Here is an 18,841-nt window from a genome sequence, read left to right on the forward strand (position 1 = left end):
TAAGAGAACAGATTCCTTGGAGTTCCCGTTGTGGCTCAGCAGTTAACGAATCCAACTAGGAACCATGAGGTTGCGGGTTTGATCCCTGGCCTTGCTCAGTGGGTTAAGGATCTGGTGTTGCTGTGGCTGTGGTGTAGGCTGTGGCTACAGCTCCAATTGGACCCCTAGCCTGGGAATCTCCACATGCCACAGGAGTGGCCCTAGAAAAGGCAAAAAGACAGAAAGAAAAAGAAAAAAAAAAAAAAGAAAAAAAAGAAAGCAGCTTCCTTGAAGGTCTAACTCTGATACCAACTTTTAATATTTCACAGCAGTCCTTCACGCCAGTCAGCTTTCCTTTTCCAAGGCTCGTTATTAAACAACCCACATCTCATATTCCATTTATGTTTGACTTTCTTGCACATAAACCCTATATCGGGGAATTAAAATTATGTGGTAATAACTTTCATTTATTGAGCTCCTATTACATGCCAAGCACTGCGGTGGGCACTTTCTGTACTGTATATTATCTCTAAACCTTTGCAGTAAACTGTACACCTTCACGCCTTGCGTGTGAAGCAGCTGAAGGGACGAGGGGCTGAGGGTGGGCCCCAGGGGAGTGAGTGGCTGAGCTGGGATGCAAACACACCTCTGTCCAGCCTCGCAGCTAAGGTTCTTGCCAGGGTGTAGCCCACGGTAAGAGTGTGTATTGTATTAGCTACTGGAAGAAGGTATTTCATGAAAATGTTCATTTTATTTTATTTTACTTTTTTGTCTATTTAGGGCTGCACATGCGGCATATGGAGGTTCCCAGGCGAGGGGTGGAATCAGAGTCGTAGCCACTGGCCTATGCCACAGCTACAGCAACGCCAGATTCATGCCGCATCTTTGACCCACACCACAGCTCACGGCAATGCCGGATCCTTAACCCACTGAGCGAGGCCAGGGATCGAACCCATGTCCTCATGGAGAGCAGTCAGATTCATGTCCACTAGGCCACGACAGTAACTCCGAAAATGTTCATTTTAAAGTTATGTATTTTAACAGTTCGCATCACACTTTCTTTCCCTTGGCTCTTAAAAGGTGGGTTGGTGGTCCGAGGTGATGAAATTCAACCCTAACACAAATGCAGTGCTCCCATATCATACCCTGGACTGACCTGCGGAGAATTATGGCACATAATGGGCCCTTCTGTTCTGCTTCTCTCTCCACCTGGTCAACCCTCAAAGGAAAACAGAATTCATATGATCATTGAGGTCTAGAAATTAACTTTTATTTTAAATCTGTCAAGAACCCCTGGCAGTTATTAATTTCATTAAAATGATTACATATGGCAAAACAAAGAACAGAGGTAATTCTATTTCTCTACAACATAAATTACGAGTTAGAGTCTCAGCTGCTGACTCAGCATTGTTGGAGATTCTTTTCAAGGATTGAGGGGACTTTAATTTCCAGAAAATGTTAAAGCAGCAAAAGAAAAAAATAAATTAACAGTAATTGCAATTGGAGATATCGCCAAGGATGTGCTAATTATAAAATCTTCTCCATGTGTTCACAGGCCAGACTCCAAGCTTTGGTATTTAAAAAAAAAAAAAAAGAAAGAAAAAAATCATGTGACAGGCTGTCCTATATTGGCTTGCCATCCACGGTTTCTAACATAGAAAAAATTTGCTGATTCTTTCTGAAAAGATGGCAAAAATGAATTATGACTAATTCAAATGAAAACCAATCAGCATCCATTCATCTAACTGAAATATGTCAAAACAAAGACAGTTTTATTAAAATATTTAATACTAGAATAACTTATAATAGTATGAAAAAGAGTGAAGTACTTGTCTTTCGTTGGCACTGACATGATCACACTTTGGCAACATTGTTTTATAAAGAGTCCAAAGTTTTTATCATGGATCTGTAGCTATTTAAGGATGTAAACCAAAAGAACGAATACTTCATCTGATCATACAGTCATAACTTACATATCTTGCTTTGCACTTACTCTTACTGCAAACAGCAATTTAGAAAACAAAGTAAAAATATATATATATACAAAATATTTTTGTATCAAATTATTTTCATGACACTAAATAAACCCAGTCCCCCAATGCTATGTTACATGAAAAACTGTCCTACCATTTATATCAAGACTGATATTGTCCGTATATCCACGAGAGCAGCCTTTGGTTTTAAAAGCATTTTGCAAAATAAAGAAAAATGTCCACCACTTGGCTGCACTGTTGGCTCTCATTCACGCTCACAAAAATGCTTTCCAGTTTAAAAGAATTTTTTTTACAAAATAGATTACATACCCAGAAAAAACATCCCACCATAAAAGAGTCAAATCCTTCTTCCTTCTCTGAGCACAAATACTCTGCTATGGTTGGCATCTTTACTGTTTATTCAAATTTCAAGTCTCCCCAAGCTGATCAGAATATTAATGTCTGATCAAAAAAGATCTTCTTTCTTGATATTGATTATTCTCACTCAATGACAGTCTAATTCAGAAACAAAAAATGTTCTTATTTCTCTTCATGCATGATTTCATTTAATTTTTACCTTAATGTCCTACTTGGCAAAATTCAGAGACTGTTCAATGTTTTGTTTTCCGTATGTTTTAAATTTAAAAATCAATTTTGTGTGTATAGGTATATTCACATAAAGATACATTTCTTTTATTGCCTTGTTCTCAATGCAATATACACTGTCGACCAGCAAGTGTAATTCGAATGAGCCAAATAAGAGGTTCTTAGCCATTCCATATGAAAACGTTTCCAATATAAAAAAACCCAAAATACTGAACTCTGATGCAAACAGGATTATATTTTTACACTCAACTGTAGATTGAGTTTTACATGGGAAAATTTTGAGTTATTTCGATGGTAAAGTTTTTTTAAACTTCGGCAAAATGTGAGAAAAAGAAAATCCAAATTCATTCTAGAGAGCATTGTAGTGTTTTCCAGCAGTGCGGAAACCTTTTTTTTTTCTGATCATATCCATTGCCATTTTTCTTGAACGTATACATTACATGATTCCCATGCCTTTCGTTTCGGAAGTTTGTAACCTTCCAGATATGCAGGCAAGATACCTGCAAAGAGTTCTCACTGTCATTCTGCAAAGCACACTGCACGATTTTAAATACTGCCGAAGTTGTTTTTTAAAGGAACGTTTCCTGTAGGCTGACTAGATTTCTAAGTTTTAACGTGAATTACTGAATACATTTTAAGGGCTTTCAGCAAGTACGGGTTCAGTCCTGGCATGAGTAGGTCCATCTGGAGAGGCACCCACAGTCTAAGAAGCAATGTGGTGGTGTCATTTTGAGGCACAGCTGCTCTACTATGCCCACGTTGTAGCTTATTTTGGGGAAAGCAAGGCACTTTATTGGAACGGCAATGCAGACATTTTATGCATACTTGGCGTTAACATAAAATAAGTTCATAGTTTTGATTAAAGTGAGGTTTTATAATTTATACGTCTTTTAAGAAGCCACTAAATGATATATTTAGGACGATTAAAAATAAGGAGAGGTTTGCAAGGGAGTCGTGTTCCCTCCTGCTCCAGCTCTTAGGATGAGGGTTTATGAAAAACCACTGACGTGAAGAAGGGCCGTAGATCTGCAAAGCGACAGACTCTCAAAACGGCTGAACCAGGGGCACTTTAACTGTCTTTACTTCTGCTATGTGGGATGACTTCTGGATGATGCAGCTGGTGGTCCCCTGCGGCTGCTCTTTTCCCTGTGCGAGGTTTGTTAAGGCCATGGCCGCATTGATCTCCTTCCAGTATGTGTCATCCTTGCTCGGGCCCTTTCTATTAGCTGCACTGGATTCAAGCAGAACAGGAAACAACAAAACACAAAAAACGATCAAACTCACTGTAGCGCACGGAGAAAGGACCATAGAGGAAACGCACACGGGGCAAATAAAAATATACCGCTCACCTGTCACCCTTATTGGATCCATTTTCCAGAGGGTCTGTGAAGAGAAGCAAACATCTGATTACTTTTCTTTCTGGCTTTCTTTTTCCATCTCAGGCCCTTCATCATTCATTACCAGGAATAAGAGTTCATTAGGAAATATGATTGAAAATGGGCTATATGCTTTTTTTTTTTTTCACAAAGACGTGAGAAAAATCTCTTTGCAAAGAAGCAGGAAGAAGACGAGAACAGGTAATCAAGAATAAAAAGTGGCTTTCAGAAATGCGCAAAAATCTGAGGTTAATGTATTCTGAGACATGGATCCTCCTTTTTTTTTTTTTTTTTTTTTTGTCTTTTTGGCATTTCTTGGGCCGCTCCCGCGGCATATGGAGGTTCCCAGGCTAGGGGTCAAATCGGAGCTGTAGCCACCAGCCTATGCCAAGGCCACAGCAACACAGGATCCAAAGCGTCTGCAACTTATACCACAGCTCACGGCAACACCAGATCGTTAACCCACTGAGCAAGGGCAGGGACTGAACCCGCAACCTCATGGTTCCTAGTTGGATTCGTTAACCACTGCGCCACGACGGGAACTCCAGATCCTCCTTTTGGTGAGGAGGGCAGGTGCCGGGAAAGAGTGATGGTGTCTGGGGCCAGGTTCCCGTCTTGCCCCACTGCTCCCTGCCCTGTGCCTTTGGGTGAGTCACAGTGCCCCATGTGGTCTGGGGTGCAGCTCCCTGGACTATAAGATAACGGGGTTCCCAGCTCATCTGCGGGGTGCCTGTGGCTCAAGAGTCTATGATTTCATGGGGATCCAACCTTCATTTCGGAAAAAGGCCTGGCAAACAGTCCCCTCTGGCAGGTTGGCAGACGACTCCCAGACCCAGGGATGCCTGGCTTATTAGAATAAGCAGCCCTGGTCGTCAAGCTCCACATGGACCCTGCATTCCCGCCACTGTGAGCCTTGAAAGTTAGGTTGAGCCTCTGCTCGTGCATTTTCACCTTTGGCTTAGATTTGCTCCATCACTCAGAACACTCATGTCAATGTGTTTTATGGTTTTATGTTGTTATAAAGGATGTTAAGTGGGTCCTTGATCTGGATTTTAAATCTCTCTGAGGAGCTCCTTTGGCCAAAGGAACGAGGTAGTGGGAAGACAAAGATGGACGTGCTGGAGGGAAAGCTGTACAGAGGGTAAAGAGGAGCTCCCAGCAAGGCACGGGCGGTAAGGACCAGAGTGGGGCTGGGGCCCCCGCAGCCTCTGAGACTCCAACACACAGTGCTTCAGTCACTCCCTCCACTGCCATCATCAACAGCCACAAACATCCCCGAGAAGCGACAGAGGCGTTTCCGTCGTGGCTCAGTGATAACAAACCCACTGGTATCCATGAGGACGTGGCTTCGATCCCTGGCCTCCCTGGGTGGGTTGAGGATCTGTCGTTGCCGTGAGCTGTGGTGTAGGCTGGCAGCTGCAGCTCAGATTCAGCCCCTAGCCTGGGAACTTCCATATGCCACAGGTGTGGCCCTAAAAAATAAATAAATAAATAAAAACCGCTACCTGTGACCTAGTGAATAAATGTCAAGGGGGTTATGAAAAATACGTGCGTTAACCTAAACAACACCATAAATGTTAGGTCCTTTGGTCTCCTTTTGTTGTTGGGCTCTTTGGAAAAATAACTGGATCTGTAAGCCGCTGGACTGTCATCTCTGGAGCTCTGGCCAGGTCGGCCTGAATGGTTAGCTATACTTTTTTTTTTGTCTTTTTAGGGCTGCACCCCAGGCATATGGAGGTTCCCAGGCTAGAGGTCCAATCAGAGCTACAGCTGCCGGCCTATACCACAGTCACGGCAACGCTAGATCCGAGCCATGTCTGCGACCCACACTGCAGCTCACGGCAACACCAGATCCCTAACCCACTGAGCGAGGCCAGGGATCGAACCCGCAACCTCATGGTTCCTAATTGGATTTGTTTCCACTGCGCCATGATGGGAACTCTGGTTAGTTACACTTTTGCTGCTTGGTCATTTTGGAATTATTCTATTACTTATGTAAATGGTGGGAAAAGAATGACAACTCGGAACTGGCAGAACTCTGCTAGCTCAAGTTGACACACTGCTCCCACGTGCCAGGTACCATGCCAAGCATGTTAGGTTATTCAGCGTGAGTGCCACCACATGGGACTGGATCTCGCGTCTCCCTCTCCGCTGTGTCCGTGAAGCCTGTCGTCATTTGGTGCCATGATCTGCAAATCCTCACTCCGGGGGGATAGAGATGGGGGCTACCAGAACAGAGAATAAGTCAGTGCCTTTGCTTAGGACGAGAAAAGCCAGCGACACTGGTCATTTTACAGAGACGGGGGGAAAAAAAAGAAACTGAGTTAGGCCTTCACTCCATTCTGCCCACCAATTGCAACAATTCCGTTGCCAAAGTGAAGCAAGAGGTTATGGAGATATTTATTCAATGCAAAGCGTTGGCAAAAGCAAGAATAAGTTCCACAAGCTTCCCTGATATTAGGGAAATAACAAAAGTTAGAAGAGACCCTGTAACTGATGCTCTGGTTGGGGCTGGAGTCAGACTCCCCGTCTGGGGGGTCACGGAGAGACTGTCGTGCCTCCACCTGTGGCTGTCTGCTCTGTAGCGAGTGACCAGCCAGCCTGCACATGGGAGGAAGACATTCAAGGCCCTGCCAAGCCCCCCAAGAGCTTCTCTCTAAGATGAAGAGGGGCCTTGTACGTCCTGCAGCCCCGCGGTGGGCCGGACGCTGCTGAGTACTCCCTGAGTCTGCCTCCTGGAGTCAGTCCACCAGGAACCAAGTTTACCCCGGCCAACTGTGAAATTATAAAACTCTGCTTACTCTTGGGGTTCTATGTGTTTTACAGTTTGGTGCCTATGAAAATACCTTTGAAGTGTAAAAACAGACCCCGATCCCCGGTTCCCGTATTCTTAATTAGTTTCCATGAATTTCAACAATGTCCTCACAACACAGACGGATCCTGTATTTTATTTCTAAGGCAGACAGGCATGTTCAGGGTCACTGGTATGGATGCAGGGTCCTTCCCCAGCCACAGAAGAAAGGCTTCATAGAGAGTAATGGAGACAAGAAACAGTTTGCTTCTCTGTCGATCGTCAAGGCTAAAACAGCACGTAATAAAGTTCAAGGTCAAAGATTTCAAACCAAGAAGCGCGGACTCTGACTGCTTTTGGGGGTCTCCTGCCCAGGGTGGTTTTGGTGCAAAACACAAGCTGGTGTTAGAAGGGCAAGGTTTTCCCGCTGCTATTTTTGGTGGGCTGCCCGGTGTCATGGGGCCATTAGGCCTCCAAAAGCCACCTCTTACAGAGCAGCAGTTCCCAGAAGAACTAGCAAAAGGAAGATAGCAAACAGGGGCCCTTTTACTCTGAAACATTTGTGCTTTTGTAGGAAAGCAAAGGCTATAAAGTCTGGCACTTTGGGGAGGTTTTTTTTTTTGTTTTTTTTTTTCCTATTCCTGATGCTGAGATGAAGTCTGGGGAAATGCCCCAGCTGCTTTAGAGAACTGAGATCATTTGAGAGGAGAACTCAGAAAATTTACAATTCACTACTTCTCCTAAACAACTGTGTTAAGTGGGAAAATGTTTTTCTCCTCGGCGCTTTTCCTCTGCAGTGTAACCTTGCCCGCGCTTATCTGGTTCAAGTTATTTTGTGTCTTTTCTGCCAAATGTCAGTGTTTAAGGAGTGGTGGGTTTCTGGACCACCCCTCCATGTCACTCCAGCAGACAGGAGGCCTCGCTGGCTTCCCCCCGCCCCCCAAGAAGTGGCACCCAGGAGCTCAAGAAAGAATCTGACAGCAGAAGGAAGAATTCTGAACACTGCTGAAAGGAGGGAAATTGTCTTTTTGAGCCAGAACACCCGTTCCCTGCCGTTAATTAACATGCACAGACCAGGTTCTGACTGCCCTGCTGTGGGCTCTGCTGTATCTCTTATTCTGCAAGTAGCTTGGCTCGGCCTCCCCCAAGTTTGAGCTAAAATGCCTTTTTAGATCCTAAGGTTCCAAAAATCAGCTACGCTGTCAATTACCATAAAAGCAACTGGCTGGCAGGAGCCACGTACTGAACCAGCCAAAAGAGCATGTTTTAAGACCGAAAAAGAAAAGGAATAAAAAAAAAAAAAAAAAAAAAGAGGTGTGGAGTTAGGAAAATCTTGGATGTTGTAAAACGCAAACCATGTTGAAACTTAAAGTGGGGCTATCCTCAGTTTGGACATGTGTTTCCTTATAAAGTTAAGTAGAGAAACATTATAAAGAAAATTCAGCTCTACTGCAACTGGAGACGTGCAAGCAAAGCCCTCGGGGCAAAGTCCATTCAAGGTTGAGAAATGCAATTTGGAAATATTAATTCTGTTATATATTCCTGAGGTGATAGTTCTAGTTATAAAAAGAGACAAAAATATGGCCAAATCTTTGGTGCTGAGATTTTTTTTTCAAATTTAATCAGTAAGTCTTAAAGTTAGGGATGTTTTTATTTATTTATTTATTTATTTTTAATTAATTTATTTATTTTTGCTTATTAGGGCCACACCCTCGGCATATGGAGGTTCCCAGGCTAGGGGTCCAATTAGAGCTACAGCTGCCCGCCTGCGTCACAGCCAGATCCAAGCCAAGTCTGTGACCTATACCACAGCTCACAGCATCGCTGAATCCTTAACCCACTGATTGAGGCCAGGGATCTAACCCTCCATCTCATGGTTCCTCGGAGGATTCGTTTCTGATGCACAACAGGATTTCCAAACGTTTTTATTTTTTATTTTGAATTTTGTATTTTTTTGCTTTTTAGGGCTGTACCTGCAGCATATGGAGGTTCCCAGGCTAGGGGTCCATCAGAGCTATAGCCACCCGCCTAGGCCACAGCCACAGCAACTCGGGATCCGAGCTGCGTCTGTGACCTACACCACAGCTCACGGCAACGCCGGATCGTTAACCCACTGAGCAAGGCTAGGGATCGAACCTGCAACCTCATGGTTCCTAGTCAGATTTGTTTCCGCTGCACCATGATGGGAAGTCCAGGAATGTTTTTAACTGTCCCACAAAATACTACTTGTACCACTGAAAGGTAAATAAAATTAAGATTAAGAAAGAATATTTTAGGGAGTTCCTGTCGTGGCGCAGTGGTTAACGAATCTGACTAGGAACCATGAGGTTGCGGGTTCGGTCCCTGCCCTTGCTCAGTGCGTTAACGGTCCGGCGTTGCCGTGAGCTGTGGTGTAGGTTGCAGACGCGGCTCGGATCCAGCCTTGCTGTGGCTCTGGCATAGGCTGGTGGCTACAGCTCCGATTTGACCCCTAGCCTGGGAACCTCCATATGCCGCGGGAGCAGCCCAAGAAATAGCAAAAAGACAAAAAAGAATGAGTATTTTAAATTAATTAATCTAAAAATTATGTTTCCTATATCAAAATGGACAAAGGGCTCCAGATGCTTAACAACTGTGCCTTCTCACAATTGGCGGGTTTGAGACTGTTACTGGAGAGAGCAGGTGTGGACGAGCTGGGCTTAGTGTTTCTGATCTCAGAGGTCCTGAGAGCCCCTGGGACACCAGATCAGTTTCTGGAGTTATTTACATACTTGGAACAACTGAGAAAAAGAACAAGAGTCTAGTGAGTCAGGCAGATAGAAAACCTCACTGAAGATTCTGAAATACCAATCGCTCCAAATTTGCAGGATCTTAGAGCAGACGGACCAAGAGATTCCCTGTTCCCGTTGTCTGTTGTGGCTCAGTGGTAAGAACCGGACTAGTATCCATGAGTATGTGGGTTCAATCCCTGGCCTCACTCAGTAGGTTAAGGATCCAGCATTGCGATGAGCTGTGGTGTATGTTGCAGATGCAGCTCAGATCCCGAGTTGCTGTGGCTGCGGTGCAGACCAGCAGCTGCAGCTCTGATTCAACCCCTAGCCCGGGAACCTCCATATGCCACAGGTGCAGCCCTAAAAAGCAGAAAAAAGAAAAAAGAAAAAGAAAAATAGTCTCTGAGAAGTTCCCTTGAGGTGCAGTGGGTTAAGGATCTGGTGTTGCTGCAGCTATGGCACGGGTCGCAGCCATGGCGTGGGTTCAATCCCTGGCCTGGGAACTTCCACATGCCACGAGTGCAGCCAAAAAAATTAAAAAAAAATAAAAATAGTATCTGTTGGGAGTTCCCTGGTGGTCTCTTGGTTAGGATTTGGTGCTTTCACCACTGCTGTCTGGTTCAATCCCTGGCCCCAGGAACTCAGCTCCCACATCAAGCTGCTGATAGACTATGGCAAAACAAACAAACAAACAAACAAAAAACACAAAAAAACCAACCAAGAAACAAAAACCCCCAGCACTTGTTGCTGTTCTCTAATAAGTAAGGCAGGTTAGCTGCAGAAAATCCAGGAAAAAGTGTAAAAGTGAAAAAGTGTAAAAATAAAGGGCATCTAGGGGTAACTCACATTGATATTTGCTATACGGCTTCCCAAAGCAAGTTTATATACTCTTTTTTTTTTTTTTTTTTTGGTCTTTTTGACATTTCTTGGGCTGCTCCCGAGGCATATGGAGCTTCCCAGGCTAGGGGTCTAATCAGAGCTACAGCTGCCAACCTAGGCCAGAGCCATAGCAACTCGGGATCTGAGCTGTGTCTGCGACCTACACCACAGCTCACGGCAACGCCGGATCGTTAACCCACTGAGCAAGGGCAGGGATTGAACGCACAACCTCATGGTTCCTAGTCAGATTGGTTAACCACTGCGCCACGACGGGAACTCCCTATATACATTTTTTAAAAGGGGGTTTATATATTTTAGAACTTGCTTTTTCACTCCACTTCTACTTTTTCCTTACCCTTTTGTTAATAAATAAGATACTAATTTATCATTTGGCCTTCCCAGATGTGGCAATGTTGTTTTTTTTTTTCCTGCCTGTGAAAAAGAAACAGCTTGAAAGAATTCAAAATCCAGCTTCACTCAGTTTAAACTTGAATATTGAGAGTCTCGAATGTTACCAGAAGGGGTTATCTTTAAAATAACAATGACTCACATCAATTGAATGCTTATTCTTCTGCCAGTCACTGTGCCAGGAACTCTACGCATGTTATCTGGTAAAATACTTACAATAACTCTGGGAGACAGGATCACGGCCCTCATTTACAAATGACACTGTCACTTAGAGGGTTTGAGAAACTTGCAAAGGACTCAAGCAATGGTGGCAGCGAGACTCTGCTCTAGATTACGGAGGTTACGCTTCTAACTGCTGCATTTCATCAATGAGCGATCTTGGTGGATAAAGCCACCTGCATAGACCATGGCGAGGCCTTTTCTGCACTGTTTGCACAGAAAGCCTATTAAAAGCCTAGTAAAGACCTTTTCTGCACTTTTTGCTAGTATTTTATTTTATTTATTTTTTGTCTTTTTAGGGCTGTACGCACAGCATATAAAAGTTCCCAGGCTAGGAGTCGAATCAGAGCTGCAGCTGCCGGCCAACATCACAGCCACAGCAACGCAGGATCTGAGTTGCGTCTGAGACCTACACCACAGCTCAAGGCAACGCCAGATCCCTAACCCACTGAGTGAGGCCAGGGATCGAACCTGTATCCTCATGGATACTAGCTGGCTTCGTCACTGCTGAGCCGCAATGGGAACTTCCAATTTTTGCTAGTATTTTAGTCTCCCCCGCCCCTCATGATTTAACCCGTAACAGCCAAGAATCAGTCCCAATCGCAGAACAGGCATCGAAAGCTCTGTTGAGCTCATCCTCACACTTTAATTAAAGTGACACTTTAAGAGATTTGAGATCTCTGTAATCAGCCTTCCATCACCGAGAGTGAATTACCGCTAAGTAATCCCTGGACGGCTGGTGCTGCCTCACTTGAGAGGGAATATTTGTGGGGATCCTCTCTTTGGGGTAGTTAGAGCTCCTGAATGAGTAAAGATAAATCATCCTAAGTGATTCAAACAAGAAGGAAAAAAAAAAAAAAAAAACCTACCAAACAATTTATCTGCTGATGATTCAACTGCTTTTGCCAGTACCCTCAGCAACCACACGTGAATTCCACTCTAAAACTTTAGTGTGAGGGGAAGAGGTGGTTGTGAGAATTTGGTGAGTGCCAAGTGCCAAGGCTACTGCTCACAGGAGGACTGGGGGAGCCTTTGGAAAGAGGGAACGTTCTAAAATGAAGCCCACCCCACCTTCAGGGAGGAAGCTGGTGTTTTTTGGTTTTTTTCTTTTCCTTTCTGCAATCTCCTGCCTAATTATTTACCCTGGGGCCTTAAAAGAATGAGTGGCTTCCAAAAATTATTTCAGAAATATCTTTTCCAAAGAAGCATCTTTTCCAAAGATTAAGCCAGTGTTTTCTCCAGCCAAGACATCCACCATCCGGCTAAGGATTCTTTTTCTTCCTGCCACCTCGTAGGGGCTGCCTCTGCCCTCACTGCTGCTGACAGTGCCGGGTGCCCTGGGGCCACAGGAGCCCCACCTTCAGCTGTCTTTCCATCAGTGCGTCCTCCTATCTCCTGCCAGAAAAACCAAGATGAGAAACCATACCCCTCGCTTCTGGACCAATAGCAAAGAGTTCCCTGGTCAGGGTGGGGGGAGCTGATGTCTCCGTTAACAACCACAAAAGAGAACATCCTTGTTCCAGGGGGACCCGGGCCTGGAGATAAAGCTGATAGTGTTGATGGGCTCCTTGTCAGCTAGGAAGCTGTGGAGCCTTCCCATGACTGTTGATACAGGGCAGGGTGTAAAAACGTGAGGCTGGTGGCTCCTCATTCGTGCCCAGCTGTACAGTTTTTCTGGTGAAATGCAGGGTTGTTTTTTTTTTAATTTTTTTATTTTTTGCTTTTTAGGGCCATAGCCACAGCATACGGAAGTTCCCAGGCTACAGGTGGAATTGGAGTGGCACTTGCCAGCCTATGCCAGAGCCACAGCAAGGCGGGATCGGAGCTGCATCTGGGACCTACACCTCAGCTTATGGCAATTTGGAATCCCCAACCCACTGAGCGAGGCCAGGGATCAAACCCTCATCCTCATGGATACGAGGCAGATTCATTTCCAGTGCACCACAACGGGAACTCCAAAACACGTGGTTATTCTGACCTCATGGGGTCTCGCCTGGAGGACTGAAGGACTAAAGGTATAGGAAGCAGGCTTTGTAACCTGAAAGCCACTTTTCAAATAAGCAGAGTTTCCAAGTGCGCTCAACGCCCCTTTCCACCTTTTCCTCCGGAGGGATTCAATGTCCGGGCTGCCATGTGACCCTGTGCAGTCCCACTACCAAGATCCCTCTGTGATCTCAGAGGGTCCCCTTTCCCAAAGTTGAAAACCTGCTGTCTGAAGTTTCACTTTGAAGATCAGGATGCAGTCTAGGGGGAGGAAATTGTAAGTGAGGAACCAGAAAGGGGGTCTGGAAATGTTAAAATTCTATTCTTAGCACATCATTATTAGCCATGAGGGTGGTCCGGCGGGAGGTACAGAGCGGTGTGGGACAGTGGCTGGAGCCCAGACCCTGGAGCCAGGTGGCAGGAGCTGGACCCCGGCCCTGCCATGGACTCTCTAGCCACGGCTGGCCATCTGCTCGACCTGTCTGGGCTCCAATTTTCTCAGCTATAAAGTGGGGCTAATCACACTAGATTCAGAGGGGTCTTAAGATGACCACGGGATTTCATATTTTCTACAACACTTAGAAGAAAGCTTAAGCATCTATACCAAGCACTACATATATCCTTGTAAAATTTAAAAAACAATTAACCTCTTCTCTCACTTTTTCACATCTAAAATATGGGGTTGAATGCGGTCACCAGAAAAATTAGTATTGTTCAGAGATTCGCTACGAAAACCATTATGTAAGGATGAAATATTTTAACTCTGGGCAGAGCCCATCAGCTCAGATTAATGGATTAAGTGTGCAGAATCTATTATCTTCAAAGACAAAATGGCTTTTCTGATGCTATTTCATGCCAAAGAACTGTAACATGCCAAGACAAAGAGCACTGGAGCCACATTAAAGAATCTCCACTAACTTAAAGTGGCTAATGGATTTTGTTACTTCAATTTCTCAAGGGGATACTGGAGAGGTTACCCCAAATGTTGCATCCATGAAAACTAGGTTTCTAGCTAAAGTCTTGGACTTCCTACCTATACACAAAGAGCTTTTGTGGGCCCCTATGTTGCCACCGCAAGCAGCATCAATTTTTTATAAAAACTGCCCCTTCTAGAAGTTCCTGTTGTGGCTCAATGGGTTACGAACTCAACTAGTATCCATGAGGATGCAGGTTCGATCCCTGACCTCACTCAGTGGGTTAAGGATCCATTGCAGATGTGGTTCGGATCTGGTGTTGCTATGACTGTGGCGGAGGCTGGCAGCTGTAGCTCTGATTCCACCCTTAGCCTGGGAACTTCCATAGGCTGCAGGTGCAGTCACAAGAGTTAAAAACATAAATTAATTAATTAATTAAATTGTCCCTTCGACATGCAAGTTGGGCTACTAGTTCAGGAATCAGGACAGACTTTTTCTGATTCTTAGTTACACTTCAATTCTGCCCCAGTGTCCCCGCACTGGGATCCATCCTTTAAGTCCTGCGGTAGCAAAGGGCCAATTCTCTTCTGAGATCTACTGAGCAGCTGCCACGGCCGCAGTTCTAGACGGTCAACCTGTTTAATAAATGTATAGCTGAAGAGTGTTAGGTTACAAAGTACTAATATGAACTTCTTCAGCAAAAAAAAAGGGGGGGGCCTTTTAAGTGGGAAAATGTGCCTTTGTTATAATCTAGCAATTGGCTGGGACGTCTGGCTGATCCGTGTGTTTTTTAAGCTCTTCAGTATCTCTGAAAAAGCATCGCAAGGCGGTTTTGCTTTGATATCTGAACCGTAGTGTATCTTCGAATTGGCTCACATTACGGCCATGCTTTTCAAATTACCATCTCCGGCAATGACACTTCAGACGAGGCGATCCTGCCGTTAAACCTGTCTGAACGCATTAACACCAGAAGTGACACAATAAGAGAGAGGACGTTCGCCAACTTCTTGGATCTTTCAGAAGAGGAGCAAATGACAGGTTCTCTCCTCACAGTTCATCTGCTGTATTTATTAATAGCAAAGAAGCATATTTTAGACATAAGACGAGCAGTATCACCAGCGCTCCGCCGACATTTCACATCCATTTCGATGTCCCCAATGCACGGAAATGTTAGGGCTGCACTTGGCCTGTCAGTGTTCGATGTTCACACATGTCTACATTTAAAGGTTCTGTGATTCTGCTTTTCATTTCAGAAACAGTCATTTAAAGTCTCAGCCAGGGTGGGGAAGGACTTTCAGATGAAAACTGGGAAGATTTTTGTTGGTGGTGTTGAAGGCAGGAGTTAAAAAGGAGGTAGACATGGAGATGAGGCAGAAGGTCCTGCCGTGGCTGGAGGTGGCCATGGTTTAGGGGTTCCCCTGGTCTAGAGTCTCCTGAGGTCCCGTTCCGACCATGAGAAAACCTGAAAACCTCTGCTGGAAGAATGCCACCATAAATTCTGCCCACAAAGCTTTACCCCAAACTATCGATTAGTTTCCAATGGCACCTAGATCCTAATCCACCATCGCCTAAATGTGGAATATGAGAAATTTCTAGAAGAGGGCCGGGGATAAGCGGCTTACACTTTGGGAAGAAGACAACAACATTTTACAGATACCATCACCCTTTTTATACAAGTTTGTCGAAGACACAGGATGTGTCCTAGGACCACAGGAAAGTGTGGTGGGTCCACGGGAAGCAGGCCCTAGGGTGGGTCGCTGATGGCACCGAATCTCAGCGCCTTCACCTAGAAACCGAGGATGACAGTAACACCCACTTCCTGGGCTTGCGGTGAGGATCGAGTCAGTGCCCAGTGATAAGCTCTTTAAACAGAGCCTGGCACACCGCAAGGGCCGTGGCGTCACGACCCCTGGAGAGAGGAGCGAAGCTGCCAGTCGACCTTCACTAGCCGAGGGTGCCACTCCAGGCTCCACAGAAGTGCTATACCCCCTACGTGGTTGCTACTGTCACAGCTTAGCCTCTAACCCATCTTCTTGGTTTGTGGGTTTGTTTTTTGTTTTGGTTTTTGTTTTTTTGCATTTTAGGGCCCCACCTACAGCATATGGAAGTTCCCGGCTAGGGGTGGAATGGGAGCTGCAGCCGAGGTCATGGCTGCAACATGGGATCCAAGCTGAGTCTGCAACCTACACTGCAGGTCATGTCAATGCCGGATCCTTAACCCATTGAGTCCAGGGATCGAACCTGCATCCTCATGGATACTAGTTAGGTTCATTATCACTGAGCCACAGAGGAGCTCCTAGCCCATCTTCTTGGGATGGTGTAGAGAAGGGAATAAAACCCACGGGGGAACTTCTCTAAAGGGCAGGTTACTGGGCCTGGGACTCTCTCTGTCACAGATGCAGTCAAGGAACCTGTGTTCTCACATCTCTTGGTGTTTCGAGGGTAAAGGGCTGCCCCGTGAGACACACTCCCGGGGAGGACTGGACGTGGACTGCTGTCCATAAAGAGTTCCAGAACACTGGAATTCCTGGGTGTTCACTCTGGTGGAGCAGCACAAGGCATATTTCTTTGGTACTTTTCAGAAACCACTATGGATTCCTAAACTTCCAACCAGGGTCAAATAACCATCTCGAGGCATACTTAATGAACCAAGTTCTCAAGTCTACCTCTGTATCAACAGCAGATATAACACGTGTATTAGGAAAATGTGCTTCAGAAATAAGGCCGCTTCCCACAGCATATGGAGGTTCCCAGGCTAGGGGTCCATCAGAGCTATAGCCACCCGCCTAGGCCACAGCCACAGCAATGCCGGATCCGAGCCGAATCTGCCATCTACACTGCAGCTCATGGCAACGCCAGATCCTTAACCCACTGAGCAAGGCCAGGGATCGAACCTGCAACCTCATGGTTCCTAGTTGGATTCGTTAACCACTGAGCCATGACGGGAACTCCTAAGACACTTTTGTTTGGAGGGTAAAACTCTACTTGTACTACTTTCCCCAGATATTACAGTTTTGACCCTGTCATGACGTAAAACTCAGGGAGAGTCATTACGAATACAAATTGGAGAACACAGGAAGCCAAGGTTTTCCCTGTAACATGCTACAGAATACTTCAGAATAATCAAATCACCCTCCTTCTAATTGGAACAGCTTTGGTAATAACAGGCTGTTATAAGATCTGTGTTTTCTGTTTTGAAAATAAACAAGTAGGCCCAGTTCTATATTGAGGTGATGGTGGGAGCCTTTTATTTTTGGAAGTCTTGTATTTTTTTAAATTCCCCTTTGGGAAAATAGGGTGACAAATAGTAATCCAGATGGAGGTCATCAAAAACTACTTATTCACACTAACGTGGGATTTTTTTCTTTCTTTCTACGGTAGGATAATAAGCTTTTATAAACTAAAGTAAACTTAGTTTCTGCCGCCCTTCATAGTGTACTTTGTTCAGGCCTGCCTCAAAGAGAACAGAGCATGATTTGATTATATGTCGACACAGAGATGAGGTTTTATAAACATTTTTGGTTATTTTTAATCTATTTTTACAGCAGCCCTGAGAGGTAACTGGAGCTACACAATCTCTAAAGGGAAACAGGGACAAAGGGACAGACCCACCATGGAAGCAACGTGGTCACCCCTGGGACCCAAACCACTAAATCGGAGCGCTGTGGTCAGGACGTTGAATCTGGCCATGAAGGAGGATGGGGAGGGTCCTGCCTGGGCCTGCTGAAGGCTTTGCTTTTGGACAACAACGGAAGTGGCAGAGCACCCGGGACCAAAGGGCTGAACAGGATCAAAGTGACAATGGTACCATCTAGAAGCCACCCAGAGGTCCAGGGACAGGCTGAGACCTGGGACCACCCTCGGCTGGGTGTCTGCTGGAGGGTGAGCTGAGTTCCTTCTTTCCGCAGAGCATGTAGGCTCCTCCTGTGCTGGGACCTCCACACACCAATTCCGCCCCCCCCCCCCCCCACCCGCCAGCTACCGAGCTAGACATACAGGATCCACACCATGTGAGTCTTGGGGGGGGGGGTATTTCTGTGGGCATCACAACATATGAAAAATACGGCGCTGAACATGAAGCAAAGCAATTATAAAGAAATAGCAGGAGTTCCTGTGGTGGTTCAGTGGGTAACGAACTTGACCAGTATCCATGAGGATATGGGTTCGATTCCCGGCCTCCCTCAATGGATTAAGGATCTGGCATTGCCATGAGCTGTGGAGTAGGTCACAGATGCAGATGGGATCCTGCACTGCTGTGGCTGTGGTGTAGGCCAGCAGCTGCAGCTCAGATTCAACCCCTAGCCCAGGAACTTCCAGATGCTGCCGGTGCAGCCCCATGGGGGGAAAGAAACAGGCAAGGAAAGAGGGAGCAAACATTCTTAGGATCTTAGCTAAAAATAAAAATACCAGAGCTTGAGGACCACTGAAAAGAAGAATGAATATGAACTACAGAAAAGTTCTTGCGAAGCCGTTTCATGGAAATTTAAATATGGAAGAATGGCATGTTCATGTGAGTTAAATATACTTAAATGCCAAGCAGCTGCCATTAATGTCCTATAAATGTCATAGGCTGGTATAAGTAAATAAGGCACCTCGAAAATTAAAAAAAACACTTGTTTTAGTCATTAAAATGGCTGATTGAGAGAAATGGACAATGAAACTAATGCTATTTTTTTTTTTTTTTTTGGCCTTTTTGCCTTTTCTGGGGCTGCTCCCACGGCATATGGAGGTTCCCAGGCTAGGGGTTGAATCGGAGCCACAGCTGCTGGCCTACACGACAGCCACAGCAACGTGGAATCCAAGCTGCGTCTGCAACCTATACCACAGCTCATGGCAACGCCAGATCCTTAACCCACTGAGCAAGGCCAGGGATCGAACCCACAACCTCGTGGGTTCCTAGTGGGATTCGTTAACCACTGAGCCACGATGGGAACACCACCTAATGCTATTTTTGGACTAAATG

The 18,841-nt window shown here is 45.4% G+C and overlaps 1 protein-coding gene and 1 long non-coding RNA gene across 18 annotated transcripts in view; both read right to left on the minus strand.

Annotated features, from left to right (window-relative positions):
* Window positions 1-1,227: 1,227 nt before the first annotated feature.
* Window positions 1,228-18,841, minus strand: part of MKX (mohawk homeobox) — a 76,630-nt gene continuing 59,016 nt past the window's right edge. For 9 of the 17 annotated variants that reach the window (XM_084979946.1, XM_084979948.1, XM_084979952.1 and 6 more), the window contains 2 exons: window positions 3,908-3,941; window positions 1,228-3,789 (listed from right to left, as the gene is read on the minus strand). In XM_084979946.1, coding sequence (XP_084836072.1) covers window positions 3,603-3,789; window positions 3,908-3,941 — 221 coding nt within the window. In that variant the 3' untranslated portion in view covers window positions 1,228-3,602. The remainder of the gene's footprint in view (window positions 3,790-3,907; window positions 3,942-18,841) is intronic. The other 8 variants (XM_084979960.1, XM_084979964.1, XM_084979967.1 and 5 more) reach the window with 1 other exon arrangement.
* Window positions 4,941-8,036, minus strand: LOC146399474 (uncharacterized). Its single transcript, XR_014817809.1, has 2 exons — window positions 5,728-8,036; window positions 4,941-5,343 (listed from the first exon to the last, which is right to left on the minus strand). It is a non-coding gene; the product is annotated as an uncharacterized LOC146399474 (long non-coding RNA).

This window comes from Sus scrofa, chromosome 10, assembly GCF_054392235.1.
Source record: "Sus scrofa isolate SSC_HxYL_T2T_F1_AM1 chromosome 10, Sscrofa_HxYL_maternal_Yorkshire_Landrace_v2.0, whole genome shotgun sequence".
NCBI lineage: Eukaryota > Metazoa > Chordata > Mammalia > Artiodactyla > Suidae > Sus > Sus scrofa.